The sequence below is a fragment of the Chenopodium quinoa genome, unplaced genomic scaffold (genome assembly GCF_001683475.1).
Source record: "Chenopodium quinoa cultivar QQ74 unplaced genomic scaffold, ASM168347v1, whole genome shotgun sequence".
In the NCBI taxonomy this organism is placed as follows: domain Eukaryota; kingdom Viridiplantae; phylum Streptophyta; class Magnoliopsida; order Caryophyllales; family Amaranthaceae; genus Chenopodium; species Chenopodium quinoa.
In genome coordinates this window covers 816198-832961 of record NW_018744113.1, presented here as the reverse complement: position 1 = coordinate 832961, position 16764 = coordinate 816198, and the positions used below count along the sequence as shown (strand labels likewise).

The window sequence follows — 16764 nt, the reverse complement described above, 5'->3', positions numbered from 1 at the left end:
TGAAATTAATTAAACTGAAAAAAATTATTTTTGCTAAACTAAAATTATTTTAATGATTTTCTTTTATATGTCATTTTTAAGTTTACTAATTTTTACTGAACTGAAATTATTTTTACTGAATTGAAATTATTTTTGCTGAACTAAACTTATTTTTACTGAAATGAAATTATTTTAACTAAATATTATTCATTTAAGGTGAAATGAATGGGCCTTCATTCCATAATATTTTTTTATTTTAACCTTAGTATCTATGTAATCAATTAAATCGTAATTATCTTTGATTTCTAAAGAAAAATAAATAAAAATCTTTGATATGTGAATGATGGTCTTAATATGTAAATATATCCCCGAGATTCTCAAAATCTTAATTTCCAATTTCGTTCGCACACTTGCTTATTTTATAATCAAGGCCATTTGATCCTCTTATAATAAAGATTAATACCTTTTAAGGCCACCTTTTTAAAAGTAACATTTCTTCATTTCATTTTGATTTTATATGTTAAACATATTTTTCCTCCTTTATCATACTTGGCCTCTTATATATAGACTATAGAAGTGCACATACACACACATTCTTTCTTTCTTCTCCTAATACACATGGATATCAAGTCTTGTACCTTCTTCCCTTTCTTCCTTAGCCTCTTAACATTTTGCGTACTATTTATGGTAACCATTAGAGAACCCGAAACCCTCTACCGTACAAGATACAACGTTCGTGTCGTAAATGGCTTCACCAACAATTCATCCCTACCCCTAGTGATATGGTGCGCGTCACCCGAGAATGATATGGGTGGGCGCGCCTTGCAAGAAGGAGATGACTATAGTTGGAGCCAAACCACAAATTTCTTGGGTGTTGGTGGTAACACCCGTGTGTTTTGTACACTAAAATGGGATCAAATGAGGAAGAAATTTGATGCTTTTTATATTTATAGAGATAGTTATCGTTGTAGCCCATTCAAGATGTGCGTTTGGATGGTTAAAGAAGATGGTTTTTATTTTAGTAATGATGGTTTGCTTTTTCATAAGGATTTTTCTTGGACATAAAAAAAAAACTTTATTAGTAGTACATGAATTATTTATTGTTAGAAACTCCATTATATTGATGAAATGATGAGCATGATTTTTGCCCATGTATGTATACAATTGTAAGGTTTCTTTTATTTTATTTTTATATTTTTTTTAAAAAAAATTTATATAAGTACGTATTATATTTGTTTCTTTGGTGTTCCACTCGGTTCATCTTTTGGGCTGATTCGATTTCGAGGATCAGTTCTGAGTGGTTAGGTTTCACTTTTCTCTTAATTATTGTTGTGAGGGATCGAACACGGGTACTCTCTATCCAAGTGCATTACAATTATCACTATTGCACCAACAACCAATTGGTGTATAGTATACCTTGAAGGAAGAGTTCACATGAAAAAGTGATTTAGACTTTGAGAGGTATGTGAAAAATTTTCAATTTCAATTTTTTTAAAAGGGTTTTTAATTTCAATATTATTATATTAAATTTGGAATTAATTTTTTACTCTTGTTTACATGGTCAAAGTTAACAAATAATTATTTAATGTAATGATTTTTTATTTTATTTTTGGTGAAAATAGTTTCATATTTGTAAAAGTACATCTTTAAAGACAATTGTAAAATTAAATAAAACATTGCTGCTTTCTCTTTTGCAGCTTTAAAACCGTAGCTTACATGGTCTTTTCTGTAAAGGGGAAAAAGCCTTAGTCCAAGTCATTTGGGGATCAATTTCTATCTTGAAAAAGGGAGAAAAAGGGCAAAAAAAAGTTAATGCAAAAAAATAGTCAAATTTTCGACATCCTATAACTGGTACCTTCTTACAACATTTTATGATTTATAAAGAACTCGTAGTTTATTACTATAATTTTTTATACCGTAGTTTTTCACAAAAAAAATAGTTTTCTTTTTTTTTTTTTTATAGGTAATGATTATTTTTGTTTTTGTTGATAATAGTTTCATATTTGAATGTAAAACTCCGATCCATCTTTAAGTATATAATGCTTTTAAAATAAAATTAAATATTATGGTTGTCTTTCTTTTGTGTGCTCTAAAACTTTAACCTGAATTGTCTCCAATAGTGATGATGAGGAATTGCCCTTATCTAAGTAATTTTTTGAAATATTCCTCTATTTGTTTGTTTTTAATGTAGTAGTATTAATAATGCTCTTGCATCGATTATCCCTTGAATGACAGTTTTTTTTACTCACATAATTTTAAAAAAAATTGTTAGGTTTGTAAGATCCAGTAAATTATGGTATAAATAGTTTGTTGATATAGAATTAGTAGGATCACTAGAGCTATCAATCATTCAAATACAATCAAATGAATCATAGGGAGTGTTTATCGTGGCTATAATAAATAGACAAATTGTTGTCTCTCCAAAACGACTATACAGGTATATTATAACAATTTATATTAAATAATATTTCATGTGTTCCTTTTTATTAGTTACGTTTTAATTCTTGACATTTTTCATAAGACTAGGGTCAAATTCGCGTGGATGGACCTATATGGATAATCATATTCCAATTAAACACTAGTCCTTAAAGATTAATGAGAGATCAGATAGTGAATATACAAGATGGAAAGTTGTATGAAGGATATAATAAATCAATTTAAAGCCGCCATTAGCAATATAAAATACAGAGTTACTAACCAATGTAATTCTTTTATGCTAATCTTGTTAAAGTACTTAGGATACACCAATTTTTGTTTCAAGTTGCAATTTAGAAAGAAAAAGAAACGTAAAACAACCTCTTTTGAGGTGCTTTATTTGCAGTTTGCACCTCTATTTTTAATCACCTTATAATTTAATTAAATATAATTAAGTTATTTTTTATTTAAATTTTTATTTTTGTTTCTTTAATGCTTTTCGGCCCCTTTCTATGGGAAAAGGTAGGCGCATTTTGACAAATTGTAAAATGAGAAACACTTGAGGGCTAGTGGCCCAATGTATCTAAAGTGCTAAGTAATTAGTACTTCCTCTTTTTTTTTACTTGACCTATTTCTTTTATCACGCTTGCCAATACACCAGATTAACTATCAATAATTGTAATACTCTATAAATAAAAATTATAAAAGTTATATATTATCATAGTACTTATTTAGACGATCCTAACAAGATCCTACATGAATATGTTTTTCTTTATCTATAATTCACAAAAGACGGTCAAAGGTGGGTTGGTGAATAGTATAAAAGTCAAAGTGGGTCAAGTAAAAAAGAACGGAGGAAGTAATTTATTAGTATTGATGAATATGCAAGGATCATTTTGATATTTTTTACTCTCTTCATCATTTTCTTTTCCTTTATATATGTTCATTACTCATTTGTTTTTTGCTTAGAAAAAAAAATCACTCGTATACATGTTTGTTATGGCACTTTTATATATATATATATATATATATATATATATATATATATATATAAAAGATCCGATAAGAACCCTTTTTGTTATGTAAGAACACCTTCTGTTCTAAACAGTTTACTATGTTCTAAACTTTTTCATATGTTCTAAATTTTTTTCTGTTCTAAAGTTTTTCCAATGTCCTACTGTAATTTTTTTCTACTTATGTTCCAAATTATTTCCTATGTTCTTAATTTTTTTTAGCTTATGCTCTAAATTTGTTAAAATGTTCTAAATTACTTTTTCAATTTATGTTCTAAATTATTTTTCAGCTTATGTTCTAAATTATTTTTTTAGCTTATGTTATAAATTTATTTCCTATGCTATAAATTATTTTTCTTATGTTCTAAATTTTTGCTTGCTTATGTTCTAAAGTTTTTCTATATTAATTTTTTTTTCTTCTTATTTTCTATATATATATATATATATATATATATATATATATATATATATATATATATATATATTGCTTATGTTGTAAATTTTTTTCCTATGTTCTAAACATGAACTCCTCAAAATTACAGAAATGTCATTACTAAATGATCGTTTTAGATGGTTAGATCAAAACTTATAAAGGGCCGAGATTGGTTCTTATATAAGATTGGGTTCTTACATGAGCCTTCCTATATATATATATATATATATATATATATATATATATATATATATATATATATATATATATATATATATATATACATATATATATATATACATTGCATCTTAAAACAATTTCATCAATGAAAGATAGCCAAATGATACTTACAAATATCAAATAATTTCTAGAAAAATTAGAATTCCAACACAAGTACAAATCATCTTAGAACTAGATACATTGCATATTCAATCAACGGTCGCCTTAATACAAAAATTTCATTCGAAACAATACAATCTGTGAGTTTTGAGATCCACTAATGAATAGTTGTTTAAGTGAAAATAATCATATGCTTTTCTAGATACTTACGGAGATTATGAAACCTCAAATCTTCAATCTTTGATAGACAAACAAAAAAGGAATTGACCCTAATAGAATAAACCAACATTTCAAATATGAGACCCCATCATTGAAAGCAATTAAAAGTTTGTTTGGGCTTACCACCGGTAAAAACACCGATGAAACCCCCTACAAAGATTCACAGAAGAGACCAAAGGAAAAGAGATGAAAGAGAAAGAGAAAAAAAGGAGAAGAGTGAAGGAAAAGCTTTAAATAAAAAACCTGGAAATCTAACAATGGAGGCTAAAAAAAACTCTTCCAAAGGAAAAACCCTATAGAAAACCAGAAAAACCCTCGCTCCCAAGGAGAAACCTAGAAGGAACACTTTAATTAAAATAGTTTTCGTATGAATTCACAAAGAACTCGAGTATCCTACGTACAGAAACCAATAATAACTCAACATTTGACATTTTAATCCACAATAGAGAAATCATAAAATATTCTCTTTTTTTTTTAAAACGGATAAAATATACTTTCTCGATGACGCAAGACATAAGATCCTGTGTTGCTGCTCATATATTTACTAGGGTCAGATTTGCATTTGCTTAACATATATAAATATATATATATATGTAAGAAATATAATTACTTCGACCAATAAGAAAAAAGATTTATATTTGTATTTTATTTTTGAATTAAACAATTATATCGCCACCTATATAAAAGGAACGAATTAGATTTGATATATCTCTAAAATTTTAATGCGACGTAGATTATAATCTACGAATTAAATTATATTAATGTAAAAAAAAGGAAAACTATATGAAAAGATAAATATATTATATCAATAATACGAGTATAATCTAAAAAAATATAGGAAAAGATAAATCTCAAAAAATATATTAAGATAAAAAATATTCAAATGATAAACGATTATAATAAAGTTTGATACCTACCATTTAAGATAAATTTTTATAGTATTTATGATAAGAAATAAAAAATTATTCAGTAATTATAATTAAGTGAAAATTTATGATACCTGCTATTATAAATTGACAAATCATACGATATAAACAAAATTTTATATCAATATATTTTTAAAAAAAAATCCCATCAATTGAATTTTGTGTTAGTAATTTTGTGTTAATGTTAAGCTTAATTTTTAAAATCCTGTGTTTAAATTTGTATTTGTAATTATTACATAAATTGTGTTAATTTGGGATACTTACATATTATATATTTATATTTTGTTTACAAAATTTTGTTTTTATATGCAGATCCAATACATCAACATAAGACACCCATCAAGCGAATTATGTGTTAGTTTTAGGTCATCAATGTTCGGGTAATTTTTAAATAAGTTAAATTTAATATTTGTAGTTATTAATACTTACATTGTATTTATTTGGGATACTTGACGGTTTTGATAATTAAATTCGAGCAAAAATAATTGAAAAATCAAATTTAATTTTATACAATTACAATTATTTATCAATTTCACAATAAATTTTCATTTATTGGTAAATATATTGATTTATTTTATATATTTTGAGATTTAAATTATGTCATTTTTATTTTTGTTAACATTTCACTGTTCAATTTATCCACTTTAATTAGATATAATAGGTAAGACTGTCAACGAGGTTAGTGAATCCATCGAAATAAAAGATATGGTATACGAAAAATAACAAATAATGATTTAGGATTTAAATTATTTAAAACATTTTAATTTATCTTTTCACATTAAAGATTTTATGTAATGGATGAAATATCATATGAAGTATTTAAAATTTATATTTATATTTAATAAATTCAATTATAATGAATAAAAAATTAAAATTATACTTTTGTAATTTTGCCTAAAATTGTAAATACAATTAATCAAATAATTAAAACCTTAGATGAAAAAACCGTGCATAGCACATGCTTTCATCTAGTGCATAATATTTAATGTTTAACGTGTATAAAAACAAAAAAGGAAAAGTTGTTCTTGAAATACTATAAATTTAAAAATAGAGTACTAGACCCGACTTGCAATTTATAGTTTAAGCAGATTTTTATTCGTTGAAATGCAAAAGTATACCTAGTTTTCCTAATATCAAATTTTGTTTTTACGATATTAGAGTTGTATTGTTTATGGGCACGAACTCTAATCTAGTTCCAAATAAACCTTATTTGTTTATTAACTAACAATGAGAATATGCCGCGATTATCCATTAAAGACAATAGAAAATTTTATAACCCAATTTCAAACCGATGGAATTGTTGGCGACAAATAATTTAAAGTTAGTGTTGGTAAGCAAAAACAGGTATTTTTGAGCCCAAATTACTTGTATAATGTAGCCACATCAAAGAATTTGTTTTGTAATATTAAATCTATTTAATGTCAAGCAATATATCAAAGTGATGAATGGTTAGGATGTCCATTAATTTTATTTTGCAGAACGCACACAAATATTTCATTGGCTGACACTATGGATTTAAATGTAATGTCGATGACCAAGAAATGGATTGGGGTCTCAAATTGTGTGTGTTGCACTATGGTAGAGTGTTTTGTGAGTTAAGGATGGTGAATGAATTTGGTGAAAGTGGAGAGAATGTTTACACATATGAGGCTACCATTACTGAGGTCCATTACTGAGGTGACTGTAGATGGAGAAACAAATAAAAGAAGGACATGCAGTGGCGTTGTTAGGTTGGCAAGAAAACGATTACATTTATTTAGGATCGTATGATGTTCTTTTGGATTTGAAATTGGAGGGAAAAAAGGGTTTGGAAAGACTCGAATAGGAGGAATACATCATATATATGTTCCCCAGATCCGTCCGTGGTTTTAGGTGATAGAGAAATTTTTTTGTATCCGTATCGTTTTGTTAGAATTATCTTATTTAACTCAACTATGTAGGAAGTATGTCTTGTTTATCATTTATCTGGTTGAATTCAACTAGGTAGGGAATTCCTAACTTGTTAAAAATTACACAACATAACTAACTATATAAGACCATTTATAAATTAACTAAATATATAATTTACAAATTAGTTAACAAATTACATGAAAATATTTACAAACTAGTAATTTCATCACATCATGCTTAAACTATCGTCGTCTAATGGAATATCATTATAACTGATTAATCCTGTCTATCACTTAAAACCACAGATGAATTAGGGATATATAAATGTGATGTATCCTTTCTTTCGAGTCTTTTCAAAACCTGTTTTTGCATTTAGTTCCGAATCTAAAAGATTTTCCATATGAAATTAAGTAAATATGTCCATCTTCCCGCCAACCGATCAAAATTGACACATGTTTTTTTCCTACTTCTTCATTACCATGTATAATAACTACATAAACATTACTCTCACCTGTGTAAATTATCTTATCAGTTTCATCAAATTGGATATGACTTCCTTCCTTTCTCTTTCTTTTCTCTTGAGGAGTTCGAAAAGGAGGCTATTGTATTACTAAAGCGGATCCAGAAGTTCTCGAAGACTCAAGACATTGGGCATGTGCTACAACTCATATCTTTACTAGGATCGACTTTTCTATACCTAGAGGAGTGGGGGCTCAGATTGTATCTCGGCTTTCCACTGTTTTTCTATATATAGGTTGTATAACTTTGTATATTTTTGAGATATAATAATAATAATAACAATAATTATAATAACAACAACAAAAATTTGGGAGTGAATTAGATTGGATAAAAATGATTTGATTAATTAAGTTAGAAAATCCACCTTTTTTTTAAATAAAAAAAATTCATTAATTAAAAGTCATACGACATTTACAATAGAGCTCCGACGTTAACAAATACATAAATATTGAATCAAATAAAATTTTACTTCATAAAACTACGATCTGCATTGTGGAACTTCTCCCGCTTATATCACTGGATAATAATATATAAGTAAGGACTTATAATTAGTAAGGAAAAATACACTTTATTAATCCCAACTTTGCCCAATTTACTTTAAATAATCTCAACTTTCAATTATTCTATCTCAACTTTCACCTGCATTTTCTTTCTGCATTCCCAAACCGGTCAACAAAAGTCAACAACCTTTGCTTCTAGGTTACTTAACATGTGTCAACACGTGATTAGTCCAGAAAATTAAAAAAAAAATTCAAAAATCCAAACCACCAGCAATGGTGGCCCTTCTCCCCAGCCTACCAACGACCACCTACTCCAAGCCCCCCCCCCCACACACACCAATTTTCGCCACCTAACCACCTGTTACACTAGAAATTGGCCCCCAACTTAACTTCACCTCGGAAAACCACCATCGTCAATCAAACGCTGCCAAGATACCATTCCCCTCCTCAACTCAACCCCCTAAATAGACCCCCTCCTTTTCTACACCGCAAAATTGGCACCCCTCCCTTCCCACACCAGCGAAATCGGCCCTCCACTACCTAAAAAAGGCAATAGAGAACGGTTGTAATAGGCCTTATAAAACGCCTAAGGACCGTTCTTCTGCTAAGCGATGTGTAAAGTTTAGAGAACGGTTGAAAGAAGCGATTTGTATGCTAAATGAAAGAGCGGTTCTATTAGACAACCGTTTTCTTTTCCCTCTAATATCATGCTAAAAAGTCAAAGGAAAAGAGAACAGTTCTTACACACAACAGTTCTCTTTTCTAATATTTTTTTTTTAAAAAAAATTTACCACCGGCAATTGCGCTGGTGAACGAGAGTATTGGAATACGATAATTGTATTAGATATATTCAATACAAATTAAGTGTTTCCTCAAATAAAAATACAATTTTAAATGATTAATAATAAAGGACAAATTAGCGAATTGAAATTTGAAAATAATGTATGTGGGAAGAACTGTTAGAAATCCTTTCTTCTTCCTCTAAAAAATCTGCATCAATAAAGAAATAAAAAGGGAAAAACGATTAAGGTAAATAATCAATTCTATGTATGATTAACTGTACAATTAAGTCATAAATTCATACACTCTAAAAGTAATTAAGAATTTAGGTCTAAATAGATAAAAAGTATTGTTGTAAAATGATTAACTGTTGTGAATGATGTATGAAATTACAAAAAAAAAAATATATGATACAACTGCAAATTCATAAATTTTAATCGAAAAATTTACACTTGCATATCAATTAATTAAATTCTAACACTTTGAGACCAACAAAGATGATTTACTCGTTACTTCACCAAGAATTGTAAATTTGGTACCAAAATGCTCCCAAATCAACATACATCAACATACAAGAAATTCAAAGCAAGAAATTTCAACAAAAATCAAGTAAATAAAAAACCCCCAATTCAATTGCTAGAGCATAATTGACAGGGTAAAGTCGTATCCCCAAATCAAAAGTAATTCCTAAATCCTCTAACTAATGTAGATAGGGAAGTAGGGTCGAATCCACAGAGAAACGAGTCTTTCTATTCCTAATTAACTAATATAATCTAGATTATGAAGTAACCAATATATAAATTTGAATATGAAACTAAACTACGAAGATTAAGAATAGGGAGAAAACAATGAATAAAAGGATCTAGGGCATAGGTTCACCAATAAATAATACTCCAGGGTAGAATATAATAATCATTCATCAATGCATACATTAATCAGATCATAAAGGGCTTTCGCTACGTATTACAATCACACAATTAATTTACCAGTATTAAATCTCATCTTTCGAATCTCGACTTAACCATTTATAAATTAACCTGCCTATTGAAACTAGACCTAAACATTAATTCTCATCTGTCGAATCTCGAAGCAATATTGTCGAACTCATGCATAAAAGATCAGGCCTAATCTAGTTACAGAGCATTAAATCAATCAATAGGAAATTAATCTAGCATTGACAAACAACAACAATAAATTACTCCTTCATATTATTTATGGATCCCCACAAACCCTAGAAATAGAACTACTCACACATAATAGAAACTAAACTAATCAAAGCAACAAAACAAGACATGATCAAAAGAATAAAGTAAACAACTAAGATTAAGAGAAGAGAAATCGTTACCAAAAATAAATCTGGAATTAAGAATAAAGTTGAGAACAAAAGTATAAGAGAAATAATTAAACTAAAAGCTAAGTAGAGAAAGAAAATCTAAGAAAATAATTAAGAGAGAGTAAAATAAGGTAAAGAAGAGTGCTAAACTCGTTTTACGGAGAAGTATTTATACTCCGTAATAATCCTAAACTAAAACAAATTTAAACGACGCTAATCGTCTCCTAACAATAACACGCGCCCGATCAGGCGAGGCACCGCCCGATCGGGCGCGCCTTTTTGCTCCTCAGATACGTGTCTCGCGCCCGGCCGGGCGCGTCACTAGGCGCCAACCTTTGCTTCTCTCGCCCGGCCGAGCGCGCCTCCGGGCGCCAGCCTCTTTGGTTGGGCGGCTCTTTTGGGCCACTAATTGGACTACGATTGGGCTCCAATTTTTCGGGCCAATTTGGGTTTACTCTTTGGGTTTTGAATACTCGGTCCAAATGCCCCGATATCACATATATCGAGCCCTTAATCACCGGTTCGATGGCTCTAACCGGCCCTGGGCTATAAAAACTGGTCGTGCTTCTCCAGTGATCGTATTTGCTCTATAATATCTCGGGAAAATGCTCCAAAAGTGCAAATCCCTGCAAAAGTCAACCAAATCTACGAAAACACTAGAAAACACCAATTAGTAATAAAAGTGGCTCTAATGAGCCAAAAACACTACTAATTATGACCAAGGGACGAGGGTAAAATACTATATAAAATAGACACATCAAACTCCCCCAAGCCAAACCTTTGCTTGTCCCTAAGAAAAGATCTCATCAATGAATCAATAAATATGCTTCACCCCAAAAAGTAAAAATCAAGCACAGACAATTCAGGGTAAATCAAATAAACATGCTTCAAAATCAACCAATTAAATCCATCCAATTACCTTTCCTCCCTAACAATTGTCAAATAGGCAAACCACAAGAGCATATAGAATTCAAGACTAGTGCTCACACACTCAACTCTCATTTATGTGGCGAGTAAAAGATGTACTCGATCGCTCTCCAACCAACCCCTTTATGTGAACAATGCCCTCCCAACTCACACTCTCGTGTGTATAAAACAATGAACGCTCAACCTACTAATCGACTCGAAATATGTCAAACCATAACTTGCATTGATTAACAACACTTTCACATTCATACAACCCTATGCACAAAGGTCAAAAGGTCTTTAAAGCTTGTAATGTAAGGCTAGGGTAAAGGGTAGGATAAATTTGGGAATAAGTGAGAGAAAAGCTATGCTTAAGGGAGCAAATCCTAATAAAGCCCGTGATCAAAATAAATAATGATCAAAATCTCCTACATAACCAACTCTAACATCAATCCACCAAATATACTCCAATCATACTAAACAATCCCAACACTTACAATTTCACTCGTAAAAATATAATAATGAAGAAGTGGAGTGAATAAACAAATTTTATTTTCCAAACCTGAATTTTTCATTAAAGCTCAAATTTTTTTTTTCTTTTGATCAACCTCCAACTAGAACATTTGAACATTGAACACTTACTTCTTTTTGCTTTTTTTTCTATTGAAGTTCACTTTTTTTTTTTTTTTTTTTTAACTTCTCTTTTTTTTTCATGACATCATGCTTTATTTTTTCAAGAAAATATAACTTTCAAACTCATCAAAATAAACATGATAAAAAAAAACAACTTCTCAAAAACCCACCCAAATTGTGCAAATAATAAGCACACTACAAACTCCCTCACCTCACTCACTAATAGCTCCCCAAGCCAAGCTTGGGACTAGTAACCAATGGGGCAAAATAGGCTTGTAATGTGGCTAATAAACACCAAAAAGTCAAGGCAACAACATGGGTAGCAAGAAGGGAACAAATGTATCTACAATCATCTAGAGGTACCTAAAAGAACAAATGCCTTCGTCCTCCTCAATGTGCATAATAATGAATCATATAAACATTACTTATAGTTGCAAATCAATACTCAAATTCATTGACATACCAGGAACTAACTCACATTCCTAATCAAATCAACTAGTCAAGCACTATATTCACAAGTAGTTGGGCAAAATTGACGCATGTTAAGGTTTCAAGGCAATCAAACATCAAATCATGATCAACTAATCCACAATGATTATCATCATATACCGAGAATCAAAACAAATTTCTCAAGTATGGGGCACAGGGAAGCATGATTTATAATTCATTGGAACGTATTTTTGGAATTTTTTAATTTTTCAATTTTTTTGTATTTTTCAAATATAAGAAAGCAATAAAACTAACCTAAAAGCAACTAAAATAAAGGAAAAGAGAAAAAGAAAGATACCAAATCCAAAATCTCCCCCAAGCCAGAATCAGAAAATGTCCTCATTGGCTCGGGAACTAGCCCAACATAGCTAGTCCTGATCATCCTCATCCATGGAGCCGAACCCTGCACCTCCACTACCACCTGCACCACCTGCACCAGAAGAGCTACCACCAAAATAATCAGCATGAAAATTCCCCCCCGCCGGTCCCCCGAAAGGAATGTCCTGGACGTACCCATGGAAGGCAGAATAGTCAGTGTAAATACCATGGGCAGTGGGATCCCTATCGTATCCCTGGGGTGGAGGCTGAAACCAGTCAGGGTAAATAGCATCGTCGGGAATGTTGCCCCGACGAGCATAATCATCGTACATAGGGTAGGGGGCTCTACCCTGGTTCCTCTCCAGGTACCCTAACCTCTGGTCTATGGAGCCTACCATCCTCCTAAGGTCAGTGTGGGAATGCTCGATACGCCCTAAGGCCTGACCTATACTCTGAAGGTCCCAAACTGGGGCAGAGTCAACATAGGGGACGGAGTGAGACATGCGAGGTGGAGAAAATGCCATCTCGGGCTGGGGCTGAGGCTGGGGTGGTGGAACTGGTGGAGGTACTGGTGGTGCTTGCCCCCTAGCGTTGGCAACTAAAAGGTCATACGTGTAGGATGGTTTCCCTGGGAGAAAAGCGGTCAAGTCAGGACTAGGTAGGGGAAAGATGGGCAAAGGATGCTCGGTCCCAGTCCTAATACACCAGTGGGGTGTCTACTCAGTATCCGGTCGTACCCACCCCAACTCCTCAAAATACCTAGCAGTCATATAGGTATCTGGTCCACAGTTGGTCAGTTGGTGGGGTCCACTCACAACAAAACCGGCCTTTTTAACTGCTATTCTAGTGATAAGGCCTCCTATATGAATGGGGGTGCGAGATTGGGTACTGGCTGTGGCATGTCTGCTCAAATGGTGAATAATGTACCTACCTATGTTCAATTTCCCAAACCCATACACATAGTGTCCTATAACAGCTAGTTCGTTAGTTTGGGCATTATGGGGCTCATTCCTACCCAAAAAACACAAACCCGTAAATCTTTGCTAGATTTTTGGGATAGGGTATGAATAGGTTTGGTACTAGCATGTTGGGGGTCGGGAGTAGGAAAACCAGCCAGAGCATTATAAATGTCACCCATTTTGTAATCAGCATGCCATTGGAATGGTAATTCAGAATTCAATTCAAACAATTTACAAAATTCCACAAATGTTAAACTAATATTTCTATTGTTCAACCTAAAAATTAAATTCGGCCCATTTCTATTATTACAACTTTTAAAGAAGACAAGAATTCACAAGTTAGTTCACGGTATGTAGGATAGTGCATATCAATAAATTTTCTCATGCCTATGTCATTCAAAAATCGTTTCACAAAATCATACAAACCATACAATTCTAAAGTAGGGCGGTGTAACCACCGTGAAGGAATTACCTTGCGCCCGACTAGGTGTTCTAGTCGCTCCTTTTGCTCATGGCTAGAAATACGGATCGACGGCCAGTACGGGAGTTGCAAATCCGGGTCATACTCCTCCCTTGAGCTAGAACTCCTTCCAAAAATAGACCGAGCCCTCTTTGAAGCCATGGTAAAAATGGGTATGTAAATTTATTTGAATGGAATTTGAAAATTTTGATATAGAAATGTAGAGGATGAAGAGGGGATTAAAAATATGTAAAAAGTTTTGGATTTGGTTGAGAAAAGAAGGAGAAAACTTAGAGAGAAGTTAGAGGAAATTTGAGTTTTAGAGAGAGAAAGTTATGGAAGAAAGAAGAAATGAAGAAAAAAAACCGAAGAAAGAGAAGAAAAGGAGCGTCAGGTATCTCGCGCCCGGTCAGGCGGGTATTCGCCTGGTCGGGCGATCTGAATTTGTAATTCTGTTGTGCTCTCGCGCCCGGTCGGGCGGGACTCGCCTGATCGGGCGATCTTAAAACCCGATTTTCTTTAACTCTTGCACCCGGTCGGGCGCCCTTCGCCCGATCGGGCGATCTGATGAAATAATTTTCGTCTTTTCTCGCGCTCGGTAGGGTGGACAAATATGTCCGTATACAATGAGTTTTGCGCCCGGTCGGGCGAAAAGACCTGATTTTTTTACCTAGCTCTCGCGCCCGGTTGGGCGAGCTTCGCCTGGTCGGGCCCGAGGCTAATTGTCGAATTTCTTACTTCCTTCTTTTCTTCAAATTTTGGCTAACTCTTTTCCTTCAAAACTGTACAAAAACTCATATAACTCATTAAATTCCCTCACCTCTCCTCTCATAAGAAAAAGAAAGAAGTACTAGTCTAAAAAGCATTAAAAATACGGGTTGCCTCCCGCAAAGCGCTGGTTTATCTAGGTCCCGCACGACCTTCTTACCAAGTACAAGAACTAGGATCCTTGGCCTAACACTTGATCGGGCGGTTTCTCACCCGGTCGAGCGGTGTTTTGGCTACGACGCGGCTTCCTGACATGCCCTGTGGGACGCCAATTCACCTTATCTGGTGGATCCTCCTTGACTTGGATTGGGGGTTCTTCAATGCTACGCACCAAAGATCATTCTTTGATCGAGGGTTGCTTTAAATTGTCATTGCATTCAACACTTGCAACTCGATCTGGCGGAACACTTATCGTAGGCTCCATTTGCACAACTTGCTTGATTGATTCCACCTTTTCGTCCTTAAAACCAAGACCGACAGTGTAGAGGGCTCTTTCTATTGCATCAAATTCCTTCTCCCATTTGTCTATCTCATCTAAAAGGGATGCAACACAAGATACCGCCTCTAAGGGATCTTTTTCAAGAGCTTGGGGCTTGTTAGAATAATTATGAATCACATTAACTGAAAAGAATGGTGTCCTTCGAACAAGTGTATTATTCTGATAGCGGGTTCAGAATTATTAGAAAGCTAATATATTCAGTAAGGTCAAGTGATCGGAATGCCTGGGTGGAGGCCGCTTCCGATCAGTAATATTAATATAATTAATATTACAGCTTAATCTTGACTGAACCCTTCGGGTCACACCCAAGCAAAATATACGAACCAACTCGACGAATTAATTCGGAAGAAATTAATTCGTCGCCCGAGTGTTAAACATTTAGACGTCGAAAATTCAAGCTTGGAGCGTCGAAACCGAGCGTCGGAGAATCTCAAATGTCAAGCCAAAATTTAGGATTTGGCGAGATGGGAAAATGCATCAAGTAACAAGTAGGATCCTAGCCACGCGAAAGGCTAGGAATGCATGCCCAATAGGAGCATGCCACGTGGTAGCACACATGGAAAAACGCCATGTGGCAGCACACGTGGCTGCCACGTTGGCAGCCGCCAAGTGGCAGCAGCCATGTTGGCAGCCGCCACATTAGCAGCCACCTAGTGGCAGCGTGCCACGTTGGCAGCGTGCCACGTGGCAGCGCCATGGTGGCGACGCGCCACGGTGGAGACACATGTGGCAATGGCCGTGGACCCGGGTTGATGGGTCATGGACACGGGCCAAAATAAAATGGGCCAACCGAACCCAACTTGGGGCTCAAGGTTGGGTGACACATGGTTAGTTCACATTGCATATGAAATGCCTTGGGGACCAAGTGAGAAAGTGGTCCACACCTAACCATGTGACACTTGTTACTTGTTCCTTTGTTTATTTAACTAAGGGTTGAATTCACCAATCTTTCCATGTGGGATCTTTTTGTGAAAAGTCCCACATTGAAAGATGAGTGAAATTCACAAGGCATACTTCCTTATAAATAGTCATGGCATGGCTTGAGAATACTTTGCTTGAGTGGGAGTTAAAAAGAGCATTCCATAATTTTTGGGAATTCTCTTAAACTCATATAACACTCGGGTTTTGGTCGGACCTTGCTAACTTCAAGGTAGCGGACCTTAAAGTCGTGTTTGTCCTTTGTGGGTGGATACCATTGGAGGCACGGCGCTTGTGGTGCTCGAAGCTTTCAAGTAAGAGCCCGTTTTTGTAAGGGCGAAGCTCGCTTCGAGGGTAAGATTCGTTCTTCCTTTTTTGTGATTATTTATTTATGCTTTATGGTTTTATTAATTGCGAGTGGTTCCTTGGGTCGGGGTTGTTTCCGCGGTGAGTCGGACTCACCAAACC

General features: G+C 33.5%; 1 protein-coding gene across 1 annotated transcript; it reads left to right on the top strand.

Annotated features, from left to right (window-relative positions):
• Window positions 1-593: 593 nt before the first annotated feature.
• On the top strand, window positions 594-1052 carry LOC110692579 (S-protein homolog 1-like). The gene has a single exon (XM_021869615.1). It carries the CDS (start codon window positions 598-600, stop codon window positions 1042-1044), a length of 447 nt encoding a protein of 148 aa, XP_021725307.1. The 5' UTR covers window positions 594-597; the 3' UTR covers window positions 1045-1052.
• The last annotated feature ends 15712 nt before the right edge of the window (window positions 1053-16764 follow it).